Here is a 22,524-nt window from a genome sequence, read left to right as displayed (position 1 = left end):
AGAGGAATTAAACTTTCCCAGATATGTGAATGTGTCATAACAACTACTGAATGTGCCAAGAGTGGGAATCAATCCTGTCGTCAATGACGATGTGCAACGACCAGCTATGTGCGACAACTGAAGACACAAAATGTATTTGTTTTGACTTTGTTGTTTGTCACACACAATCTGACAATCTCAGGATTGTAAGATAGTGACCTGAAAGACAGAAAGAATAAAACTTTACAACAAATGTTGGTGCCATTCTCAACATTTATTTTCATTCAATGAAACTGTGCAACAACAAATGCGATGAAATGAAATATAATCAATCTATGATGGTGAATGAACTACTGGTAATCATTTTTCCTATTGGTTTAACTACTTACAGTCACAAGTTTTAAAATACATTCTAGTTCTGAATTAATGCATAGACCTAACATTTTCTGGACCACAGTAACATGAACGTCATTGCCATTGCATTTTCCAAGTCTCTGTATCTATGAGTGTCAATACTATGACTTGAAATTGCTGAAACATGTCATACTGTAATTAAAGGGCAAAACTGAGTAATTGCAGTGTTCCCCTAGAATATCAAATATCAAATGCTATCTGGATTCTACAACCACCAGGTTGCAGTCGGAATACAGAAAACATGATTTAAAATGCCATGAATGATGTTTCTACACGTACAAAAAAAGTTCCTCATGGTCAATGCTAAATCATATCAATTACTTTCACGTTTAAGTCAATAATACTCTAGAAATCACTCATTACTGCTAATCTTCCACAACATGCTCAGAATGCATTATTGCAAATTCCTAAGAACATAATTGTAGCTTTGCGTACATTTACCACCAATAGAAGAAAAGGTCATGATGCTGCTCCTACATTCACACACAAGAGGCTGTTTCAAGTGCGAGGGTAACTCGGCGGTTTGACCACAGGATTGATCTTATTTCTTAATTGATTTCACACTAGGAAGAGCAAATACAAAATACTGGTGGTGGACTGAGATACTGACATTTTCTCTATGACTTTGGGGGGGGGGGGGGGGAATGCATTCTGAAATGCGTCTTTACCAGAGGCCCCGGAACCATGGGGCATGGGGGGGGGGGGGGGGTGGGCAGTTTCACACATTTTTGGGGTCTCAAAAAACAAAAACACAAAGGGGGGGGGGAACGGGGGACAGAAGGAACAGGGAAAAAACGCAACACCCTATTCTTTCTGAAGGCATACACTATGTCCATAATAGTCTAGGTGGGGGGGGGGGGGTCCATTTACCCTCGACGCACACCCCCGGTCCGCAGCCCCCTTCCCCCAAAAAAGTTCAGCGGCCCCTGTTTACCCATGCCCTTCTCAAGCAATTGCCTTAACATTGCTCCATTACGAATTGTAAGTTTCCTGAACCACCTTGGCTAATGGTACGTTACTGGCCTGATGACTTGAATACTGCACAACGTCGAGTGTTCTGAAAACACGATGGAGTTAAAATGAGTAATACCTGTACCAGTTGCTATGAGATGTCACTTACCAGTTGCTGTACAAACAGCAGAGGTTCACATGCTCACATGCTGCATACTTCATTACAAACATTGATTCTTTATCTGTTTGCTGTTCTATCTTTGTATATATACTGGCATGTCAGACTCGTGTGAAAGAAATTATGTATTTTTAAGGGCAAATAGAATATATGCTATAACTGAAATGATCCTTCAGTATTACAAATAGAATGGAAAGAAGTTGTGACGTTTCATAATTTCTGGAAAGCCCAGAATCTTCTAACAAACCATGTGAACCCATGCTAATAAAACACAGAGAAAAGAGAAATAATCAACAATACCATCAACCCCTCACTGATGCTAGAGTATATCCATACACATTGCTGCAGCTCTATACTGTAGGAAGTGGTGAATCAGTTTAGTTTTGATTTTGTACAGAACAGCCGCTCACCATGCACTTTGAAACAGCTTCTCTCTGATAAAAAACAGACAAACCTAAAGCATACATGTACACGGTGTACATCCACCATGGTAGATACAATGCAAGTCTCTGTGAATGAGGTCACAACTTACAAACTTACAGTCATTATCTGGGCCTGAAGAAATTCTAGCACCCTGCAGCATTTCTCTAACAAATCACAAATCCAATCAAAAGAAATAAATCTACTCATTATCAAAGGACTATATACTGAGTTTGGAATCTGTCATCCATTTTGGATCTGTATCAAGGACTATTTCAAAGCCAGAAAATCATTGTGCCATACACAGAATCAGGTGCTGTTTAGATATTTCAGAACAAGCAATAAGACTGCTCCAAAGAAAGTTACTGTATTCATTCAACAAACATGTAGCAAACTATGAAATAAATCAAACAAAACATAAGCATGTTCACAACAGGAATGGCACCCTGTATTAATCACTCTTGCAGCATTTCATATAAAAAAAAAACACAACACTATCACAACACTTTTTCCTCTTACTGAGCAAACCTGAAGCATATAACATGGCAGGAACAAGAGTGAGGGGGTACACTTTGAAGCAAGCGCTGTTTTACATTGCAAGCACAGAAGGCGACACTATGGCGTAGGCAGCTGGGCTTTTTTCACCCATCTTGCTTAGAGCAATGACAGCAGATACATGCATGAAACATTGAAAACTGAGCACATCAGTCTTAGACTGTTTGCGGTAACTAGCACACAACAGCACATAAGCTTTGCTTCAACTGTATTTCTTTGTGGTATAACTACCTTAGAGTTTTAGCCTGAGATAATAGTTTCCTGTCTCTTTTACCAGTGTGTGTCTGAGGTAAAGTCTCTTCTCCTAGTCCATCTACACAACTTTGCACCTCAGATCACGATACACAAATAACATGGATATACACATCATTTTTAAAAGTCATTTCTTAGAAATTCAAATACTCTCATCACATTACCACACTGAACATGAATATATTGACATTCTTTTTAAAAAGCTGTCATTTTTTTTCAGAGGTAGCACAACAATTGCAAATTCAGACAATCTTTAATTAACAATTTCATATACGAGATAAACATTTAGGTGTATGAGGTGAGCAACTAGACGTCTATGTTAAAGAGATCTAAAATGATAGGGACAGACCCACAAATCGCTTCTCCTGCAGCACAAGTCTTTCACAAATATATCAATATGATTTGATTGACCTGACCAAACATACATTATACATGAACTGGGTGCACTCTACAAATACTGAATAATGCATACAATAATAAAGACAAAGGCATACAAAAGAAAAGGAAATTGTGCAGGAGGTGCTGTGTACACTGTGTGAAATGAAATGAACCAAAACTTGTCAGAACACAAAAAAGACTCCTTGAACCGTGAACAAACATTTGAATTATGAAGGCAACTCATTTAACACATATCTAATCAAACTGTAAGATACTTTCAGAAAATATTGATGACATTTTGATACCCCTAATGCATATTAAATCAGTTTAATAACTGAATGACACAGCACATGTGTGTACAGGCAGTATACACAGTATGAGTGTAGGTTTACTGAGTTTATGGTCTTATTTTGCATGAATCTTATTCAAGTTGCGTGTCAGTTGTTCGGTATCTTTATTGGCATATGACTTAAAAAATGAAAGAAAAAAAAAATCCCCTTCATGCTGATGGTACAATTTATATTGTGTTCAATCAAACCTGAGTGATTTTTTACAGAAATTCTCATTTCTATTCATTTACGGTAATGTGTAGGTTAGGATGAACATATCTGCACCGTAATCAAGCATTTTGTGATTGACACTACCCATTTTCTCATTATGCAATCACAAAAATTCTAATATCTTGGTTTACAGAAAGTTAAAAAGCAGTTTGTGCCTTATTGTGAAAGCATGAGATAAAGACTATCTGATATTGATGAATGTTACAATGAGAAGGAGGATGATGCTGTCATAATACTTTTTGTGCTTATAGCAGCTGAATGTCGTACGTCCTATGGATTGAGGACTTGTTCCTGAAAATGTATCCAATCAAGCTACCAATAAGAGTTTATTCTATTTCAGTGATGCTATCACTCAAATTGTGAATAGGTCTGTTAATTCATCGCATAGATAATACAACTATCTTGGTGGAAAGCAGGATGGGGAAAAAAAAGGATATGTGGGTACTGGTAATACTGAGTCTTGAGGTAGAAATGCCTGCTATCAGCATAGTCAGCATTGCAACACAAGGCCAGCTGACCTTTTCATGCCGAGGAAATCAAGGAATCCTCATTAATTCTCACAATGGTAGTTTCAAACTTTAAAAAGACTTAACATAAGTTATTCAGCTGTTTTCAGATGTGAACTGGTGCACTGGAGTGAGTGACTTAAGGAGTAATGATTAACAACAAAAACTTCACCTACAACGACAGAAAATGCCAGGTGAATATGACTGTTGGTGGCTTTGGTACACATAACATCCAGCAACTGATCCCAGTCTCATGAAACAGAAAAACTCAAGACAGACCCCATCTTTACCCTTCTTCATAAATTAATTGTGGCAAGGCAGTCAAAGATATGCAATGGCCTCTACATTCTTAGCTGATAATTAGGAAACCAGTATGCCTTGATGATTTCTGTTGATGTAAAAAACAAAATGCATATTGTGAGTTGTTAGACAGTTTTGCAGGTGGTTATATTTGTGATCAGGAATGCGAATATTCTGCTCCCATGCACTAAACATGTAGGCTTGCATGTACACAGAGCAGGATGCTAGGCCATGTTGAATGTACAAGTACATTGTACATATACAGTTCTCTTGTACTTCATACATTGTAGGCCTACCTGTACTCATGTGACCGGCGGGTGATCTTTTGGAAGATTGTTCAATGCGCTATTATTATTATTATTATTATTAACATTATTATTATCATCATCACCATCATCATCATCATTATTATTATTACTACTACTGTTGTACTATTATTATCCTTATCATTATTTTGTGGGAGAGCATTTACAAAATCTTTTTAAAAACTGTGAAATTTCAGCATCTGCAGTATTTCACATTTACTATTTTCACATTGTGGTAAATGATGGATCTGATAAAAGCTATCTATTTTGAATCATATTCTAAAGTTTAGCACTAACTATACCCTAGCCTTGTTACTATTGTGACATCAGCCACTTTCCCCACATCCACGATTAGCCATGTCTCATTCTATACTTACTATCATAAGCCTCCTGTTATCATATTCTGCTGTGCTTCAAAAACCAATGAATCTCCACTATAGCAGTGTGGCAGTTACATGTAAACACACTTAAAAAACAAAAATTACAAAAATGGGAGTTCTGTGATTTTCAGGTAAGTTGCCTAAAACTCAAGATCTGGTAGCATGGGGATACCAAGGAGTAAAGTCTGGCCCGTCTTGGATGTATTTGAAAATACATTGTATGCCATAGTCAGTAATGTGTAACCTTGTAGCTCCATGGTGTAACAAATTGTGTACTGCTTTCTCTGTGTAATCACTGATCTCTGTGTAAGTACACTTAACACAAACAGCCAAAGAATCATGACTGACCACTACTACACTATGTGTAGTGAGCATTTAAGCTTCGATATACTGTATTTGCTGACCGGTACTATTTGTGGTTTTTGAATGTACTCGTACCTCAGTGGGCAGCAAATTAATTGAACTGCTACTCTTGAATCCCCTCGCTACTGGGTCTAACGCGTACATACAGAAAATCTTGAGGGCTCAAACAATGACATTTTACAACTTACATGCCAAACAAAATCACTCTAAATAAAGCCTGACTGGACCAACATGCTTCGACATGGTACATGTACTGTCAAAAGTGGGGTATTTCATAATCATCATGCAAACACATAGTATCACTGCAAAAACACAATTTGAATATGGTAAATAATTATGCACACCGACTGAGCTTACTAAATAATGGAGGGATTGCTAAAATAATGTCATAGCTGTGAATGAGTGGGCAATAATGTTGATGAAATTAAGAAAGGTAACTGCAACAAACAAACAAATAAATAAACAAATGTGACCTTACATCTTACAGTGGACAGTTAAGGTATTTTGACTCAGGCTGCAGTATATTTCCCTTGGCAGCTAATACTACATCATCTTTGGCAAAGTCAGCATAATGTTAGAAAAGGTGGCATATTTCAACTAAAAAAACATTTAGTGTTACATTTTAGGCTCCCTCTGCAATAATAGCTTAGATTTCATTTGGAGCATTATCAGTTAAAAAGGCATCCCTGAGCATAACAAACTGATAAACCTGAAGAATGAAATAAAAGTGCCTCCAATTTTTACAAATGTGGTTGGTACATGTACAACACTGTATCAAACAATGTGCAATTGGTAGCCACATTTATATAATAATGCATGCACACAATAATCAAATCATAACAATATAACTGCTGCAAGACTTGGTATGAAAAACATTTCACATATTGTCAGCAGTAATGCCACTTGGATTAGCTGAAAATGAAGGTAGCTGTACAATATTCAGGACTCTGTGTGATGCATTGCTCAATACTCAAAATTTTAATTGTCTATGACAATCAGAGGTTTATGTGGTAATACTAAGTAACAACTGGGGAGTAACACCCAAAATGACAGCAAAACTTCACTATTGTAGTTAATATTTTCACATTTACATGCCCAACTAAAATGAACCCACACAAATCCCTGCACAACAATTTCCTTTTTTTTTTTGCTAAGTCACAATACATATAAATGAATATCGTAATATCTAAATAATATAAATTTGCATTTTTAATCAAGCGATGGCAACAAAATGCTTTGCACTTGAAGCCTGTTCATCATATAATATCAGTAAATGCAGCTGCAAGTTTGTACAGTTTTTTCCTTCAATTTAAGGATAAACAATTTACCTCGTAATCTACAACACATGCATGTTTTATAAGCAATTTACAATCACTTCATCATTCTTGAACCTGAGACGTGGACAAAGAAATCTTGAACCACATGTAATCTTCTTCTTGAGGTAGAGCACACCAAATCACATTGAGGTAGATACCAAGCGCAGCCATGTTTGTTATTGGGAGTGGTCAACCACATCAAGAAATCTCATCTCCTTCCTTTCAACCCTTACCCTTTCAGTCAAAATAAAAACTAAATTTAAAAAAAGGGGAAACAATGAATAAATCAACTGTTGTCATGGGCATGCCCTTTGATGATTTGGTAACAAAATGAAATGAAGCCTGGCTTATTAGTGACGGCAGAGTGAATGCATTATCTGATGTAAATTCAGCGTAATCAGTTTGAACTCGAGGCAAAGCACGTCATCTTAAGAAAATAGTTAAGTCTGGGTCGAGTAGTGCCTTCATGGCATACTAAGGTGTACAAAAGTGCAATATTTTTTCAACCATTTTGACAAAAAAAGAAAGAAAGAAAATGCACAAGTTGCACTGAACAACCATTAAAAAAATGAACAAAAAAAAAAAAAAAAACCTACTAATTTCAATGTCTGAAACTCATGTCATCATGCCATTAAATCCAGAAGTTACACTGTAGTTGGGTACTCGTTTTTGTTTTACACGTCAAATTGATAAACATCTGCTTGGTTTGTATTGTATAATGCACAGAAAAAAAAAAGAGTAGGTTTAAAGTATACATGAGAAGAGCAGGAACATGATGCCAGACACAGCAGATTATGTCCGTTCTTGCCATTTTCTGGACTGATGCTCTGGTATCTCGACACAAAACTGATGCCAGCTAAAATGATGCGTTCTCATGCCTGGTATTCAAGCAAAAGCCTACCGCACAAGTTGGCCAATATGTGAAAACGCATAAAGTTACACTCAGCTGAGCATAAAGCACAATGTGTCTCTCTTGTTCATTCAAAATATTTGTATGGCCTGACACTGAATTTGAAAAGATAAAAAGAAGCTGTTTCCAGTCATTTAATTGTAACAAGGAAACTCTTTGCCCATACTTCGAATGCGCAGCAAGCCTTAGTATTTTTGTCTACCTTAAATCACAATAAGCACATAATATCAAAGCAATCACTGTTACCAGAGACTTATACAGCTGTACTTGAAACAAGATGGCCTTAGTGCAGGTCATGGTATACACAAACATACACAGAATGAGGAGTTTGTTCTGCAAGATGAAACTCTATTTCATTTTCCTAAAATTGCTAGAATAAAACTGCAACACCATTACAATTCAATTGATGAAGGGCAGATATGTAGCAGAAATATAACATCTCATCATTGTTTGAGTACCCGCATATCATTGTTGATCAGATCATAATTGCTAACCTGCCTGGAAGTTTGAGTCAGAGAATGTTAAACACTTTGCTTTGAGCACTTTAATTTACACACAAACACAACATTTTAGAGTGTTACAGGCATATGATGCAAAAGAATGTGGGGATATCACAAGCCCGGAATTATCCTCCAATAAAATACTTCAGACCTCGTAACACAAAAGGCCTACTTCAAGTACCCGTATTTACTTCAAAATGCTTGCACACGATTGTTTCCGAAATCTACAACCAGTATGACACCATCAGGAGATACACAAATACCAGATGGGCGATCAAGCTGCCCAGAGCCTGTACCTGGCATGCCAAACTTACACAAAAAGCTGCCATTTGGCTGAAATACTTGAATGCGATGGTTACGCGAGTCGGCAACGATGATATAACCCTCCTGATCCACAGCCACTCCCTGAGGTCTCAGAAACTGGCCATTGTTGGTTCCCTCAGAGCCAAGGTACTGAGCAGACTGGAAGTCAGAATGAATCACTACCAAGCGGTGGTTGTTGAAGTCGGTAGTAACAATGTGGCCATCATTATTGTATGCCACCCCTCTGGGCGAATCAAAGTGCTTCCACAGTGCTCCTTCAAAGCCAAACTTATTGATGAAAGTGCCATCTGGGTTGAACTGCTGAATCCTGTGGTTCCGGGTGTCTGAAACCAGGATTTTCCCCTCACTGTTCACTGCAACATCCCAGGGATAGTTGAACTGGCCATTCTTACTGCCCTTCTCACCAAACTTGAAAAGGAACTGGCCCTGCACAGTGAAGACTTGACAGCGGTGATTATCCTTGTCTGCCACAATGATGTTGCCTTCACCATTAACTGCAACTCCTGCCGGGCGATCAAATTGTCCATTACGCGTTCCTGGTGAGCCAAACTTATGACTGAAGGAGCCATCTGAGTTGAATATCTGGATGCGATTGTTGCTGCGGTCTGCCACGATGATACGGCCATCAGCATCAACAGCAATCCCCCAAGGTCGGCAAAGCTGTCCATCTCCTTCTCCTTCACCTCCAAAAGTCATGAGGGCTGGACCAATGGTGGTGAAGTTGCGTGCGTTTCGTGCTGTGATAACAAATGGACTGTCCATGATATTCTTCCCCTTGATGGTAACTGACAGGTAATGCTGTCCTTCGAGAGTAGGCCGATAGCTGCCCAGGTATGTGCCATTTTGTTGATCGATAACCTCTGCTGGATACAGGACCCCGTCTGGACCTCGTACTGTCACCTCCAAGACCTCTCCGCCTACACATCTCGGTTCATTGTTGTGATCTTTAGAGTGAACCATAAAAGAAGCAATCTTTCCAACCAAGGCGCGCTTCAATCCATCACCTGTGGCAAAGCAATTTGGGGGATAAGCACTACTGCTGATGTATCCCATTGATAGTATGGCAGTGTGCAGGACACTATCAGGAGGAGTAAAGAAGACCCCATCATCTTCCTGAGGCTGGAGATAGCCCCTCAGACTCTTCAGTGTACGCATCTCAGATGTGATCTTTTCTTTTGTTTTCAGGACATCCACATCAGTGCCCGATTCAAGAGCTTTCTCAACAGTTCCCATACACTCTGTCAAGCTCTCCATTGCCTGTTGGATATCATCAGCTTGCGAATGAAGAGATTTGCTTTTCACTTGCCGAATGACTTCGACCTTGCGCAGCAATTCCCTCTCTCTCTCATCCAGTGCCATTTTGTGCCGACGGATATTTGAGCGCACCTCAGAGGCCACAGCCTGGCACCTGATCTCAACTCTTTCTGCCATTGCTTGTGTGTGGGCTAAGCTTTCCTGCAGTGCTCTGGAGCTGGCTTTAGCATCATTCAGCATGCGCATGGTCATGGCTTTGCTATCTTGAACAGCATCTTGGAGGTAGACTACGCTGTGGCCACTGTGCTCTACCATGGTGCACTCTCGACAGATGGCCTTGTAACAGGTGTCGCAATACAGACGAAGCATCTCCTTGTGGATATCACAGTAGCTTGGTGGTCTGTCTGAGACTGGCTGCATCTTCGGAGGCTGGTACCCAAGGCCATACTGATGGTAGGGATAGAGCATTGGGACCTTGGCATGGGGTCTGCTGCCATTTACCCCTTCCAAGTACACAATTGTGTGATCTTTTGTGAGGCGCACACGCTGGTGAGCCAGGACACAACTTTCACACAGAGCCTCACTGCAGTCCTTGCACACCCTTGTAGCGATCTGACCTTCTTCGCAGGAGCTGCACTGTCGCCTGTGGTTGTCTGCACTGCCAAACATTCTGCCGTCCAATTCATCATCATGGCTGCTAACAACGTCAAGGATATTGTTGATGAGGATACTAGAGGTGAGACCATCCAGTCCCATATCCCCGAGTGATGTTTCATGCATGCAAACCGGGCATTTGACACGATCTGGCTCAGCAACACGTTTTTCCAAACAAGGCCGACAGAAACTGTGCAAACATTGCAATATTTTGGGGTCTGTTATGCGCTCGGAGCACAACGGACACCACTGCTGAGAATCATGGAACTCGTCGACCTCATTTGGAGTGGCCATGAGCTTGCTGAACAAGCTATAATGAGATGATAAGTAGGGTATCTGTTACACAATGTTTCGGGTAAAACAGATCTAATCAACAACGTACCGTCAAGTTCATACTCTCGCTCACAACCTGCGATGGGCTTGGGCTGCCTGCCAATGGTCTCACTGCCCGATCGTTTGCGATCAATTTGCTCTGTCTCGTACATTCGGCTTCGCTTTTCCTCTTGACGATGTCGTTCAATTACAGTGCCCCAAAGGATATTGTTTTGTTTGTGGCCAGTAGAGCCACTAAGTCCAGGATCAAGACCATCTTCTCGGTCAATGTTTAATCCTTCATGAAAGAGACATAGTTCGGCGGAAGGCATTCAAAATAAGCTCGAAAACAACGTTCGTCGCCACTGCTGTTACAGCGTACTTCTTTTTACGAGGTTCTTTGCTAGCTAGTCCGATCCTTGCATTATACACACGCTGTCTATCTAGCATCAAAGATCTAGCATACTCAGTGTGTGTGTATGTAATGAGCGACCACTACTGCTATGTACAGTGTACTAGTATTACGCACGTACACACACACCACACACACCACCTATACACACACGAGATCAATGAGTGGGTAAAGTAGGATGAGGTCGGTCGGTCGGATTCACATAAGAGAGTACGAGTGTGAGTGAGCGAACAGCCCCAACTGTGTAAGGCCAAGAGGATGTGCGTGTGTTTGTGTGTATGTGTGTAACAGCTACGCAGCTCATCCCGTGCCATATGAATACAAACACTGCATGAGTAAAACACAATCACACTATGTACAGCAGTAGCTACTCGTGAAGTGTGTGTGTGACTTCTCCCTTTTGCTGATGATTAATCTGACCCCGTTCCTACAACTCTGATCCGACCTGAATAAATTTCATTGACCAAATGCCATGGTCATTGATGGTAATGATATGCATTCGGCTTTGCAAATTGTGTTTCCATGAACAACGAAAAGAAGAAGTGAAAATTGGAGGCTTCATCACTTTTTGTTTTACTGGTCACATCGGTATCGGTATCAAAAGCCCACAGTGTGAACGAAATAAAACGGATAAACAAACAAACAAACACAAATCAATCAATCAATCAATCAATCACCCAAACATTGCTATAATCTAAGCCGATACGGTGTATTAGATTTATACTGCTCCCCATGAACACAAATTTTGTTTATTATCGCTAGCACCGTACGATTGTAACAGAGTGGCTCGCGCACATTATGACGTAACTTCTGAAGAATTCCACCCACCACCCCCCCCCCCCCCTGTGTCTTGTCATCTTCATTCTGTGCAATAGGCCCTACAAAAAAAAAAAAAAAAAAAAAAAAAAAAAAACTTGGTCGTTGTAAAAAAAAAATGAATTTTTAGGATAAAAATCAAAATTATTAAGCTCTGTACAAGCACAGAAAAAGCAAACATAACTTTGGTTTTCAGACTGCGTCTGAAGTTATGTGCTCCATGAAAGAAAAAATGTGATTTCCCATCATAACTGCACGATTCTTCTTCTTCTTTTTTTTTTAGTAGGCCTATAGGACATTAGTAATACCCACTCATTTGATGTATAGGCCTACATGTACACATAATTATCAGCGTGGCATAATATGTGATACAATGAGTCCCACATGCTAGGTCTGACTTGAAAGGGCCTATATCCATTCATCAATAAATCATTTTCCGTTTGCTTATTTTACTAGATTTCGGCAGTCGAGTGACCTGTCTGTTTTGCACTTTCAGAATCTTCAATTCTGTAAAATGTATAACACTTCTATCCAGTCAGGAATTGGGTAGGATACCAGGCCTACACAAGGGCCTATGAGATACGCGTGTCCGAGTTGTAATGCTTGTGTCCAAGTAATTTGTTTTATTCATCAGTTCTGGAAAAATAAAGTAGGGCCTAATCAATGATAATAGCAGTCGGTCCGGCAAATCTTCTTCTTTTGTCTTGCAGAGACACAATATTGTGGAGACAATATGAGCTCCCTCGTGGAGACGATGAGCTCCCTCGAGGAGACTTGTTGGTATGCATTTAATATTCTTGTTTATATCTCTTTAAGATCTATAATGTTTGTTTTATGTTATAAGTGCTGTCTGGGGCAAATTATTTGTATAGGGCCCCATTTCTCTCTCTCTCTCTCTTCTTTCGATCTTTAAAATAACAACAACAACAGAGACACAAAGTTCAAAGACCTCTCTTTAGGCAACCAATTAGCTCATCTTTTTTCATTCTTTTTTTCATACCTCAACTCCTTACCTTGATGTCTTATGCCTAGAGAGGAAGAATATTACGCATCACTGCTTACTATCTCTCTGCCATTGTGTTTATTTTTCCGATTCTTTTTTTCCTCTTCTGTTCCTCCCATTCAACTTTCCTGGAAAAGCCCACGCTGCCTCTTTTCTCCCGAGGCGTGGGCGATTCAAAGATTGCATAACAGTCGACTTTGACCGATAATCAGGATCAATAACACCCCATCCCGCTTTTGTCAAGCTTGGTAAAGTCTGATGCGTTCCAGACCCAAGTGCCAACTGTTTGAGTCCCTTCCACAAAATGCGCCTTCCCATTAGTGAAGAAGTCGCCGCCTAGCAAAGAGATTGAGAAAAATCTCTTTGCCGCCTAGCTACAAACCTGCAAGACTACCATCCAGCGCAACCTGTTACTTCTTTCGTCGTTAGAGGGCGTTAATATTCTGGGACGCAAAGGCATAATACTAGTAGTCCAGACTAAACTTGGTATATTGTCAGGGAGGTGAGGCGAACCTCCCGGGTAGATTTGTTTAAGTACAATAACAACAATATTCGAATTGCATATGCTCGGTTTTCGGTTCACCATGGTGAACCAAAAACCGAGCATATGCTATGTACACCACCATGCAAACGCCTTCCTTCAAAAATCATCGAATATTCGAGTTAATGAAATTCTTGCCACGAGTTGTTTTTTTAATTGCAACTGATTGATAAGTTGTCCTGCATCGATGTAAATAAGGGTCGAATTAATCAGTGTTCTTGAGTAGTAGCCATAATTAAAAACAAACAAACAAACATGGGCATTCATACTAGGGCTGGATTCGAACAAACGATCTTCCGATCGATGTATGGCAATTTGTCAACCAGTTGCAACTACAGCTATACAGTATATTCCTGGTGCAGAATTCTAGGATGAGAGGTATGTGTTTGAAACCTCTTCATTGGGTCCTCGGTTTGTCAGAGTGCCCGTATCCGTAACCGAGGCGAACTCGGGTCAGAGGGTGGGTTATGATTTTGTTTTTTGCCTTTTTGTTAGCTTTCTACTTCTTGTTTTGTTGGATGGACCTTTTTTAACAGTTTTTTTTTCTCTCTCATTGATTCAATTCATATAGCGTTTCCTTATCCATAACAACTTGATGTCTGCATGTGTGTATAACCATCTCATGTCGATATGTCAATAGGACCGTTTTATGTGGGGCACGATGGCACGAAACACAATAATTTCATTATACCCACAACACAAGGCCTTCGGCTCTTGACTTTTACCCTGTTTATGAAGAATTTAACAAAACACAGATTTATATATGTAGATTTTAAATATTTCAAAGTATAACTATTATAACTTCATCAGATAGAGCAAAATTAAACTTTTCCAGCATAGTAGGCCATTACTTATTTATATAGGGCCTACATAAGTATCAAGGAATATTCTTGGAGTTATTATCAAATATTCAAATTTCCTATTATTTTCTTTGTCTCCTGTAAATCGCAGCTTTAATAGCAAATAAAAATTATTTCACACTAGCACGAATTATTTGGCAATCAAGCTCTTCATTATCTTTCCTCGTTGATTGTGAGGCCGGGACGGCATGACAGGCGAAACGAACCTGTTGTAGACCTACCATAATGATATGCCTGATTTTATCATCCCAAACACGCACACACACAAACATACACACCTGCACACGGACACACGCACAAATACAAACATCACACAATCAAACTTGTAAACACACCATGCGCTTGCACGTGTCGAGGAAAGTGGAAATGTTAAACGCTAAATTAAACGTTTAAGGAAAATCCGACAATGTGTTGATGATGATGATGATGATGATGATGATGATGATGATGATGATGATCATTGTTGTTGTTGTTGTTGTTGTTGTTGTTGTTGTAATTTGGCTAATTCCCGTGGACTAGACGGCAACTTTATGCAACCAGAAGCAGGATATATAGAGAGAAACTCAGACAGGAATATACATTCTTTAAAAAAGCAAGAGAAAACGTAACCATGACCTGTTACTGAGATAGATGAAAGAGAAAATACTCTTCTATTTCCGCCATGTCCAAGTTGGCTTTGATAATGCGAGCAAAATCAGATGGTCTGAACTTATTCTGTAATCAAAATGAAACATTGATAGGCCTATTTGTTCATGGGATAAAGTTGCAAACGTTATTCTCCATGCCTTCCAGAACAGCTATAAGTCAAGTGCTAATTCGATGTCAATCTAAAGAAGAATGCTTGTTTGATTGTTTGTTTTTTCTTTCCTTTCTTTACTATTTTCTTTTTATCGTTCGATTATACCATGGACCCTATGATGATACTTGATTCTTATAATGTACAGGTTCCAGCTAGAGAGGGCGTCCCATGCAATCGACTCCTGCAGTAGGTTTACACTTCGTGCATCACGGATTATCTGATTTTTCAAAATATCTTCACCGACGCTACAGATAATTTCGAAGTAGCTTACTTTGAAGTTGCACTGGGAGCCGATTGACAAATTCGGTGGATTTTCTCACCAGTCCCGTGTTTGTTCGCAAAAACCGATAAGTCCATTTTTGAAGATTTTGAAGTACGGTCTCTGTCATAAAGTACAAAATAATACCTTTTAAATGATATATTGGTCACTACACAGATAAAGGTACATGTTTGAAGTTATGGTCAAAAGAAGCAAAAATTTTCTTATTATTCTCGTTATTTTTCTTGACCGTTAATCACAAATATCTCCATTTGGTAAATATGGACTTATCGGTTTTTTCGAACAAACTCTTCAAATATTAATTTTCCTCCATAATGATGACAGTGGGTAGAATTTCTGTATACAGATTACGTCATCTGACAGCGAACTGGTCTGTTGATAGTATATACAATGTAATCGTCATCCGAACAAAGGGGTGAATGTCGTAAGCCTCAGGGGAAATTCCTTTGATATTAAACTGACCTTTAATATTATTATATAAATATTATGTTATCGCCATCACAAACCAAATCACCATCGTCATCATGATCATGGCCATCATCACCATTTTGGCATTGCATTTTGCTTTAATTTTCTGTCCGATGCTCTAGTACCATATATTTGTGTGTGTGTGTGTGTGTGTGATTTCTTGTTTTACTTTTGCTTCATGAATGTTGAAATTTTATTTGATCACGTAAAACAAACTGGCAAATGAAACAATTCAACAAATAGCTACGACCCCCCCGAAAAAAAAATCCAAAGGGTCAAAATACACTGTACAAAAGAGGCGTTTTTCTCTTTCTTGCATTTCTTTGTCAGAGTGTACTGTACATCATAACGTTTGGGATTAAAACTGAATTTGGTGATAACTAATTATTATTATGCTGCGCAAATATAATTTACGTAAGAAACGTTCCTGTGAGAGATGAATGACTCTTTTTCAGATGTATACGTGTTATTGTTACTGTACGCCTCAGTCTCAAAGTACAATTGGGGATTAAAACATCGCGCACTGCAAAAAGTCCGGTGTTAAATGTGAAACACCGAGCTGGTGTTAAATTTTCGGTGCTCATTTATGGTGTTAGATTGAAATCTCGGGTGTCATAAAATCAAGATATAAAATTGGGTTTTTTAAATACATGTAGTTTCTTTGTTTCTGTTCTTCTTGATGATTTTGAACTCCAACAAGACGATCAAGAATTTTCTGATAAAGTACTTGATTTTTCAATCAAAAAAGGTGTGAACACATTTACACCACAGTAACACCAATATACAGTCTCCTGTTGAAGCTGGACGGGTGTCATACCAATGACATTCACACCAGCAATAACAAATCAACATCATACTGTGTTATTGTTGAATTAACACCAATGCAGTGTCAAAATATATCACCAGCTACAGTGTCAAATTGACAGCACAAAGTGTAAGGTGAACACTTTTCAACACCGATTACAACATACTTTCTACACCTGTGGGTGTGGTCCTCAATTGACACTTGATCGGTGTTAGATGTAACACCCACGGTTTTTACTTATTCCGTCATATTTAAACAGGGTAGTCCCTTCAGTTTCTCAACTGCTTTCCAGGGGAGCCCTGTGTACATATTATACATGATAAAACACTGGATTACAATAAACTTCATTAAAAAAAAAATCACATAAAGTATAACACCATTATACACAAAACAATACACGCTTAAAGATACTAAATCACGGAGACTGACATAGAATGTATACTAAATTCAGCATAGACAAAGTTATCATTAAAAAGAAAAACTGTGCAATTACTGTTATGACACACCAAAAATAAGAACTGAGTTTAGAATACCACATACACATGTAAGTGGTTAGTGGAACCAAAAAAGAACAGTAATTAAAAACAATATAAACAGTTAAAAAAAATGTTAAAACAATCAATAAATAACCATTTCTGAATTGTATCATAATAAGTCTTTATTTAAAACGTACTGACGGCATAATTTTCCAAATCTTTCAAAAGAGGGGCAAGTTTGTAAGAATACTGGTAAAGAGTTGAATATTGCACTTCCCTGGTAAGAAAAGGACGTTCGCATATTATATTCTGTCCGTGGTGTAGGCACAAAGAGGGGGCTGTTGACTGCGTATCTGGTATGGTAGTATACTGGTCTAATGGTAATGAGTGGTTTTAGGTAAGACGGCACTGTCTTTTAAGATCTTGTAAACCATTATACATTGCTGGTATTTAAGTCTTTGTTCGATTGATTGCCACCGAAGCGTTTTCAGCAGGGGAGAAGAAGAGGAGAATTTATTGGCATTTAAGGCCAGCCGGGCAAACTTATTCTGGCGTCTCTGCAGTCTTTGCGTACATGTCTTAGTCACGTTGCCCCATGCAGACCGTACAGCAGTAATCCAGATAAGGGACAATTAGAGAAAAATACAAATCAATTGATATTTTCCGATTAACATAGAGCTTAATTTTGAGGAAACATGCATATGTTTTAGATACTTTTGTTTTTTACACTGTGATCCACGTGACTAGGCCAACTTAAATGTGTCTAAAATTACACCTAAATACTTCATGGTTACAACTGTTTCCAGACTCTTATTTTCATTAAAAAAAAAAAAAAATTCTTACTCTATTTCTTGACCGGAACAGTATACCTTTGTTTTACCAATATTAATATATCATTAGCATATATCCAGTTAACAGTGCGATTAAATTGGCTTTGTAGCGAAGATTCTATTTCTTGTAATGACTTTCCCCTGTTGAACATAACCGTGTCATCAGCATACAATGATAGCTTGGTGGATGAAGAAAACTGGACATGGCAAAGATCATTGATAAACATATTGTGAACAACAAAGGCCCTAAGGTAGACCCCTGTGGTTAAATCTAACACCGATGTTTTTGCAGTGCGCGATCACAAACTTTCATCGTAGGTGGCAGTATATGTCATTATTGCCAGAGCGGGTTAACCCGCTCTGATTGCAAACATGACAGAGTTGTAATTGAGAAAGCGGGCAGCGGGCATCACTGATCCCTGTATATACCACGAGAGATTAGTAGCGAGCATACACTCTGGTTTGGATGCTGCTCTTGCATAATTTTTACACAGCTGCGTGCAGTTACCAGCTGTTCGAAGCACCTCATCAATTCTCTCTTCCGTTTCTCTTCTTCAGCGTGTAGGCATTCTCTCTCTTTTCTCCCCCTCCCTCCCCCCCCCCCATCTCTCATTTCTCTCTCTCTCTCTCTTTCTTCCTTTCCCTTTCTTCCATTAATTTTGTTTTTGTCCCATTCCGTGCGATTGTATCTCCTTAGTTTAATCATGTCATGTTGTTGTGTCTCTGTTGTTTGTTCCATTTTGTCTAAATCGTTTTGTCTGTGTGTGTGTGTGTGTGTGTGTGTGTGTGTGTGTGTAATGCATTTGTAGTTGTATGTGAAGTAAGTATTTTTGGAAGAAATTCTTGAGTGGTCCACAATCTACAAGCACTGCTTTTTAGTGGACCTCTCAGTTCTCTTTTTTTCTCCTCAAAATATAACTTTGTATTTTCCCGTATATATGTATACATGATTCATCTCTATTAGTTTGTTGTATATCGTTAATCCTTCGCACTTTGTACTGTATACATGCTTATGATGGATTTTCTGATTTACCTTGTGTTATGTTTTGTTGGAAAGAAAATGAGAACGAAATAAATAAATGAATTGAATTGTAAACAAAGACTCGCTCATTCATGAGTTGAATATATCAGTGCCAGGACTTGTTACATTAATCAATAAGCTAACACTTTACAATATGAAGTGTTGGTAAAGATTCTTTTTTTTTTTTTGGGGGGGGGGTGAAAACATGAGATTAAGCACATGTATCGAATAAGTCTTATACCATCACCTCATCGGATTCCTAAATGATTTTTTTTTTCTCCACCACGATTCAGATGTGGCGTCATGTAATTCCTCAAGCAAAAATGTGAATGGACATAATAGCTTTTTATCATGGGACAGCGACAACACTAAACAATAAAGCAGTGCAAGTCTCCACCTGTGTTATCAATTTATTGATTACAAATATTATACACATTTCAATATCTTGCTAAAAATGTTATACACGTACATGTAGTTGATATTCCTGTAAACGTTTCCGACTTGAACGTCACGTGAACTATAAAGAGCACATAAATGTAATTAAGCTTAAAAGGAAGGCGCAAAATATTACACTGATGTCAAAAATAGCGATTTTGATTGCTTTTTTTTTCCAACCCGGCAACTTAGGGCAGCGCACCAGGGAAAGCCTGGCATCTTGTATCCTTGTATTTTGTTTGTTTTGTTTGTTCATCTGTTATCACTATGTATATTGTCTTGCAAATACCGAATAAATGATGATAATGATACTAATAATGAATAGTGATAACAGATTTCTGTCATTTTACTAATTGAACACGGGAGTTTCATATTAACTATTTCCCACAAATAATACATTGCAACAAGTGACACATGAAGAGTACATGCGCTGGTATTTAGGGGATATTCTTTTAGTAATGAAAGGACCTGGTAGTAGTGAGCACTATGTTTGATACGAGATTTTCTCTTACGATACATAATGGTACTCTTTTAGTGTACCACACCGAATCACAGCAGTGGCCATTGATTAGACGAACACTAGGAAACACTGGCCTGATGTTCAACAGATTTAACTTAAATTGGCTTCCATGGCCCAACGGACTTACACATCAACACTATTTAAAGTATAATCGCCACAACACGATTTCCACTCTGTGCATTGTTTGAGTATAGAATGTGTACATAGCGACAACATATGAACATAATATAACACAACAGCTGTCTCTATCGTTTACGTACAGCTGCACTGATATGATTACACCGTAATAACATACAGTTGCTTCTTCTGTTGTGTGACACAATGCAAAGAGGTCGATTATACTGTGCGTATCAAAAAAAAAAAAAAAAGGTAAACCAACTTTGGAGGGCTACTATTTCATAATTGTCAGCTATGGAGAGCACAACGTTGATAGTGAAGAGAGAAGAACTCTTCCTCTTTCCAGTGATACCTAATTATGTTGACAAATGCCATGCATGACTGAGCACATGAATTTTGAATACAACAATGACAAATTGCACTTTTTCCAAGTTTGTGTCATGAAGAAACAATGAATGTCCCACTGAATGGACGAGATCTGTTAATGAAAGTGGCCAAATAAATCGGTCAGCTAGTAGCTGTACAAATGCAGGTTTGTGTTTGGGGTTTGTGTTTAGGGTTTCGTCTAACATTTCATGGGCCACCTGTCCGATAATTTGGTCACTCCCACAAAGACAAACCCCCAGAGTCCATTTTTCTCTGTTCATATTTAACACATAGCTCGCAGCGACAAACCATGTCTTGAATATCAAGAGAGAAAATAGATAATGGGTTAGCCTTTGTGGGAGTTACCTAGTTATTGACATCAAGGCCATGTTGAAGGTTATTGACCATAAAAGGTGAAAAGGTTGTGTGTGTCTACAATAAAATGCACATCATGAACGCACTACCTAATTCACCTATATTTTCTGAAAGAGTTTATTCTGTACAAATTGATACTATTTTAGCCATATTCTAATTATGACATGCAAACATCATGTTTGGTGATTTTTACCTTGAAGTGCGTATTGACAACTTGATGTGTGTGTTTCACTTATGGTTACTTTTACCAGCTTGAGAGTTTACTCCACATCCTAAAAACAACTCTGAAAGAAGATAATTGTGTACCATTCCAAATATGATGATATTTATGTGTTGTTTGAAGGTTTGCATGGTGAAGTTAATTAGGTATAAAGATTTGCGGTGACACCATGCGTATGTAGTCCTTAACCGGATCGTTGTTTGGCAGAAGAGCCTAGAAAGAGGAGAAACGAAGAGGAAAGCGACATACACGTGTATGGGGGTTGTGAGGAGGGCAAAACGATGTCTAACGATGTCCGAACATCTTACTTGATTCTCACACTATTCTTCCTTACCACTCTCTGTGTTCTTTTCTTCACTGTCTCCACTAGTGCAACTTCAACTTCTAGCCCATTACTGTCTCCCACTCCTCACTTTTTGCCCTCCTCACAACCCCCATATGTCGCTTCCCTCTTCGTTTCTCCTCTTTCTAGGCTCTTCTGCCAAACAACGATCCGGTTAAGGACTACATACACATGGTGTCACCGCAAATCTTTCTTCCTAATGATGATATTTACTTGACATGATACAAATTATGTGTTGCTTGAACACTGACATATATATATATATATATATATATATATATATATATATATTTTTTTTTTTTTTTATGAACCAACCCCAATTCCTAAGATAGCAGCCATTTATGATGTATTTAACAAGAATGTGCTATATGAGTTTTATGAGAAACCGAGACGTGCTATACCCAGTTGTCGATTATCAACCGGCAATATCTTGTCTGACATGCATACCAACATGCCAAACAATATTTACAAATAGAATCATTTTATGTCTTGGCAGCCATCTTGGTGGCTGTTTTGAAAGCCCTTCGATCACTTTTTTCCCGTTGTCAAATCATGAGCCATACATCTTAGATCTTTGTCTTGCTACATGTTTGACTTTTACTTAAAAAAAAAAGATTTTGAGATAATCAACATCTTTAGTACGCGAGATGACATCCTAATAACATGATGAGACATGCCATAATTCTAGTAGGATACTATTGTTGCGGCAAACTTTGGTAACAGTTCAGCTGATTCACGATGTAACCACTCAGGTGTAAAGAAACCGAAGCTTGTCCCTGAAAGTAATGTTAACGCCTCGAACATCTTTGATTCCTAAGACTGTTGATTAATTCTAAAATGATTTATGTCCCGGGGCTCGTGTATTTACAATGAATGTAGTAAAGTTATGTTTAGAGTTTGACATTTTGAATAGTGTTGCAGTTCACAGTTGCTTTGCTTGTTTGTTTGGTTTTGGGGGAGGCATTCAGGATGGCGAGATGCACCCGTTCCCAGCTCACTCAAAGGGCCTAACTGGGTAACTCTCCA

General features: G+C 38.6%; 1 protein-coding gene across 1 annotated transcript; it reads right to left on the bottom strand.

Annotated features, from left to right (window-relative positions):
- Positions 1 to 8,056: 8,056 nt before the first annotated feature.
- Positions 8,057 to 10,964, bottom strand: LOC140232638 (E3 ubiquitin-protein ligase TRIM71-like). Its single transcript, XM_072312739.1, has one exon. It carries the CDS (start codon positions 10,791 to 10,793, stop codon positions 8,460 to 8,462), a length of 2,334 nt encoding a protein of 777 aa, XP_072168840.1. The 5' UTR covers positions 10,794 to 10,964; the 3' UTR covers positions 8,057 to 8,459.
- Positions 10,965 to 22,524: the final 11,560 nt, after the last annotated feature.

The sequence above is a fragment of the Diadema setosum genome, chromosome 9 (genome assembly GCF_964275005.1).
Source record: "Diadema setosum chromosome 9, eeDiaSeto1, whole genome shotgun sequence".
Taxonomy (NCBI): Eukaryota; Metazoa; Echinodermata; class Echinoidea; order Diadematoida; family Diadematidae; genus Diadema; species Diadema setosum.
This window is presented reverse-complemented; position numbering and strand designations above follow the sequence as displayed.

Coding starts and splice junctions, on each gene's coding strand:
- LOC140232638 (XM_072312739.1), bottom strand. CDS start 10,793: ATGGCCACTCCAAATGAGGTCGACGAGTTCCATGATTCTCAGCAGTGG.